Consider the following 4,739-nt stretch of genomic DNA (forward strand, 5'->3'; position numbering starts at 1 on the left):
TTTTTATATCATTTAAAAATGAATAAAAAGTGATCAATAAGTCCTATCAATGCAAAAATGGTACCTTTAAAAACTTCAGATCACGGCGCAAAAAATTAGCCCTCATACCGCCCCATACACGGAAAAATAAAAAAGTTATAGGGGTCAGAAGATGACAATTTTAAACGTATTAATTTTCCTGCATGTAGTTATGATTTTTTCCAGAAGTCCGACAAAATCAAACCTATATAAATAGGGTATCATTTTAATCGTATGGACCTACAGAATACATATCAGGTGTCATTTTTACCGAAAAATGTACTACGTAGAAACGGAAGCCCCCAAAAGTTACAAAACAGCGTTTTTTTTTTCAATTTTGTCGCACAATGATTTTTTTTCCCACTTCACCATAGATTTTTGGGCAAAATGAATGACGTCATTACAAAGTAGAATTGGTGGCGCAAAAAATAAGCCATCATATGGATTTTTAGGTGTAAATTTGAAAGAGTTATGATTTTTTAAAGGCAAGGAGCAAAAAACGAAAATGCAAAAACGGAAAACCCCCCGGTCCTTAAGGGGTTAGGTCCCAGGATGCCCTTGGTCCTAGTGGGGTTAAAAGGTCAAAAGATTAAAATATATAAACTAAGAAGACACTGTGAAGTACGGGGATATACTCGTCAGGCCTGGAGAAATATTTTTCTAAAAGATGTTTTTATGTACTTGATGTATTTCTAGGTGTATATTAATATATATATATATATATATATATATATATATATATATATGTCAAAGAAGAAAGGAGCACTCCTAAAGTGTGAGTAGGTGCCTCCAGCTAGGATCCGGGTCCAGGATCCTGCATACGTAGTTCCAAGGAAAATGCTGTGGCACTCAAGGTATGGTGAAAAAAATGAAAACTATTTATTCATCCCAAATGTGCAAAGAGCAACGTTTCAATGGTCTCACACCATCATTATCTAGTGGCTTGATAATGATGGTGTGAGACCATTGAAACGTTGCTCTTTGCACATTTGGGATGAATAAATAGTTTTCATTTTTTCACCATACCTTGAGTGCCACAGCATTTTCCTTGGAACTACGTATGCAGGATCCTGGACACGGATCCTAGCTGGAGGCACCTACTCATGCTTGAACTATATACATATATATATATATACACACAAATCAAAAAATATGTTGCAGTCTCTTGTAATACCTTTTTTATTGGACTAACAGAATTTTGTAGAGACAAGCTTTCAGGATTCCTCCCTTTATCAAGTCCAATAGTCAAGGACTAATGATCAAAGGACTTTATACATTATCAGGGAGGAATCCCAAAAGTTTGTCTCTACAAAATTCTGTTAGTCCAATAAAAAAGGTATTACAATCTGCATCACTGGACTAATACGGCTACTCACATTTACTATACAGATATACACATACCTGAAGATGGTTTAGAACCCTGTGATGTCACACATGCTTGTGATGATGTCACCGTAAGCTGTACAAGGAGGTGCGCGCCGGCTGCAGTCTCTTCAGTGTGTTTTGCATTCACAACCTGTGTTGCAAAGTGTTTGTTAGAGAGTTTCTATTTGCGATAGAGAATTCAAGATTTTGACCGTTCCTTGTCTGAAGAGAGAACCACAAGGTAAGTCTCAGCCTCTTCTATTCATACATACACAGGGCTTTTTGTTTGACAGTTTTTTTTTTATTGCTGTTGCTTTTTTTTTTTAGCAAAAAAAAACAAGAAATTAATTTCCAAAAGAAATAACAAAAGTTATATTTCTCATAGCATTGGCAATACTTGGCTTAGGCATTAAACATAATAAAACGCACAGATAGTATCATGACCAGAGCTTTTTCTTGCAAAACTGTAAAAATGCAATTATGCCCAAAAAAGCCCACCAAAAAAAGAGTCCTAATTCATGAAGTTCTAAAATATATAAGTCTATGAGAAAGATTTGGTGGTGTAGTAAAAGAGTAACAGAAAGATTAGGGCAGAAATATAATATTATATAATAGAATTCTGTGTGTACTAACAATAGAAATACTCTGGGTACTCCGAAAGGGAAAATTTTCAAATCAACTAGTGGCAGAAAGTCATATAGGGGACGGATAGATCCCAATGAGGTGGGGTAGGTTCATTATTAGTAAATGTATATAGCAGGATAGCCCAATTGTATCTACAGTATGAAGTTCACATGGCCCAGTGACCATACAGCCAAGCCCTTATAATCCACCATTACTGGGACAGATTCAGGGTTATCAGATATTACTATGACCGGAGAGGTTCAGGTTTATCAGATATTACTAGGACCGGACAGGTTCAGGGTTATCAGATATTACTAGGACCGGACAGGTTCAGGGTTATCAGCTATTACTAGGACCGGACAGGTTCAGGGTTATCAGATATTACTAGGACCGGACAGGTTCAGGGTTATCAGATATTACTAGGACCGGACAGGTTCAGGGTTATCAGATATTACTAGGACCGGACAGGTTCAGGGTTATCAGATAATACTAGGACCGGACAGGTTCAGGGTTATCAGACATTGGTAACCTCAGGGAAGATGTCTCCATATAAAACACTTATAGAGAAGCGTCTTCTTCTGAGGCTGCGATGGTCTTAGTGTTATCTTGTGGTTCTGTGCTGGACATTTCTGCTCTGTATGAAGGATCTATTGTATAATGACAGGAATGATGACATGTTGTCTAATGTGTTCACTTATCTCTCTCTCTCTAGTGTTTTCAGGCTCTGACCTGTGACCATGGCCTCTCCACAAGACCCATTGCTGAAGGAGGAGGAAGAAGCAATGGAGGACCATAGTGATATGGATGTAGAAAAGGGCGATATCCCTGAGAGGCAGAACCTGCCATCTCTAAGCGTGATGTCCACCGCACGTTCCATCATCACCGTAGTGATCCTCGCCTTTGTTAATTTGCTCATCTATGCAAATCGCTCCAGCGTGGCGGGGGTGCTGCCTTATATACAGAAAGCATATGACACCAATGCTAGTCTGTCCGGCTTATTGAATACATTGTTCATTGGAAGCTACGTGCTGGTCGCACCAATTGCCGGATATTTGGGCGACCACTGTAATAAGAAATATACTGTTTGCGCAGGAGTCATCGTTTGGCTGAGCATGACACTTACCCTGTCATTCATCCCTGATGGGTACTTCCTGCTGTTCCTGCTGACGAGTGGACTGGTTGGAGCCGGAGAGGCGACTTTCTGCACCATTGCCCCCTCCATCATTGCAGACCTTTTTACAAGTGACCAGCGGACCCGCATGCTGAACGTGTTTTACTCCGTCATACCTGTAGGCTGCGGACTAGGATACATCATCGGGCCCAAAGTGACTGATGCAGCAAGGGGCGATTGGCACTGGGCATTTCGGGTCACCCCTGGCCTGGGCCTCATAGCTGTGGCTTTGATGATTTTGGTCACAAAGGAGCTTCCAAGAACGACTACAAACGGGAAGAAGAACAACAAATCCCAGAAGTTTGCCAAATGGGCGACAGATCTGAAAAAACTATTTAAAAATCGAAGCTTCATCTTAACCACCATGGGATCGACGGCTGTATCCTTCATAGTGGGAGCCATAGGTGTATGGGGTCCGTCATACCTGACCCACGCACGAACACTCCTACAAGAGAAGGACCCTTGCCATGCTGAACCGTGTGACTATCACGACATCCTAATATTTGGTGTGGTTACAGTCGTTTCCGGCATTCTGGGAGTTGTAGCAGGGACGGAGATAAGTAAAAGATATCGCAAATCCAACCCACGGGCGGACCCGCTTGTGTGTGGATGCGCGATGATGCTCTCTGCCCCTTTTCTTCTGTTGGCATTGACTTTTGGCAACATCAGCCTCGTTGCCACCAACATCTTCATCTTCATCGGAGAGACGCTTCTGTCAGTAAATTTCACCCTCATATCTGACATTATATTAAAAGTAGTAACTCCGTGGAGGAGATCTTCAGCCCTGGCCGTGCAGATGACTATCTATCACCTCCTAGGTGACGCCGGCAGCCCGTACCTCATCGGCCTGATATCTGACACCTACGAACGAGGATATGCCAAATCCCCTCTTCTGAAATACCGCAGCCTGGAGTATGCCCTCATGACCTGCACCATAATGGCAGTCATCGGAGGGGCCTTCTTCATGGCCACGGCCCTATATATAGAGAGGGACGAAAAAGAAGCAGAGATGGAATCAGAACCTCCGTCATCCTCCTCCTCCTCACTGCTTCCTGCCGATGAGGACCGCGCTTCAGACTGAGGAAAAGTCATTGCTTACCTTTATCTCGTTTACTTCATTAAAAAAAAATTAAGAAAAAAATAACTGCATTTGTTCTATGTTCCACTTTACCCCTTATTCTCTACCCAGGGGCGGACACAGACAGCAGAGGGCCCTTGTGCAAAGAATGTGCCTGTGCCCCCCCCCCAAAACATCAATTGTTCAGCACCCCCCCTTCATGTGTCACTTACTCAGGTGGACCCCCATATGTCACTTGCTGTATAAGTTTCTAATTATTTATTAAGGCCTCCCATATGCCGCAGCTCATTCAAGCCCCCCACATTAGGTAGCATAGATTACCAACATTAGGTAGCATAGATTCCCCACATTAGGTAGCATAGTTTCCTCACATTAGGTAGCATAGTTTCCCCACATTAGGTAGCATAGATTCCCTACATTAGGTAGCAGTTTCCCCACATTAGGTAGCATAGTTTGCCCACATTAGGTAGCGTAGTTTCCCCA

The 4,739-nt window shown here is 42.1% G+C and overlaps 1 protein-coding gene across 1 annotated transcript; it reads left to right on the top strand.

Annotated features, from left to right (window-relative positions):
* The first annotated feature begins 1,365 nt into the window (after window positions 1–1,365).
* LOC130361929 (protein spinster homolog 1-like) lies at window positions 1,366–4,358 on the top strand. Its single transcript, XM_056565641.1, has 2 exons — window positions 1,366–1,624; window positions 2,720–4,358. The coding sequence occupies exon 2, from the start codon at window positions 2,745–2,747 to the stop codon at window positions 4,257–4,259; it is 1,515 nt and encodes a 504-aa protein (XP_056421616.1). The 5' UTR covers window positions 1,366–1,624; window positions 2,720–2,744; the 3' UTR covers window positions 4,260–4,358.
* The last annotated feature ends 381 nt before the right edge of the window (window positions 4,359–4,739 follow it).

Source organism: Hyla sarda, chromosome 3 (assembly GCF_029499605.1).
Source record: "Hyla sarda isolate aHylSar1 chromosome 3, aHylSar1.hap1, whole genome shotgun sequence".
In the NCBI taxonomy this organism is placed as follows: Eukaryota; Metazoa; Chordata; class Amphibia; order Anura; family Hylidae; genus Hyla; species Hyla sarda.

Excerpts from the sequence above, each read along its gene's own strand:
- LOC130361929 (XM_056565641.1), top strand. The coding sequence starts at position 2,745 with ATGGCCTCTCCACAAGACCCATTGCTGAAGGAGGAGGAAGAAGCAATG.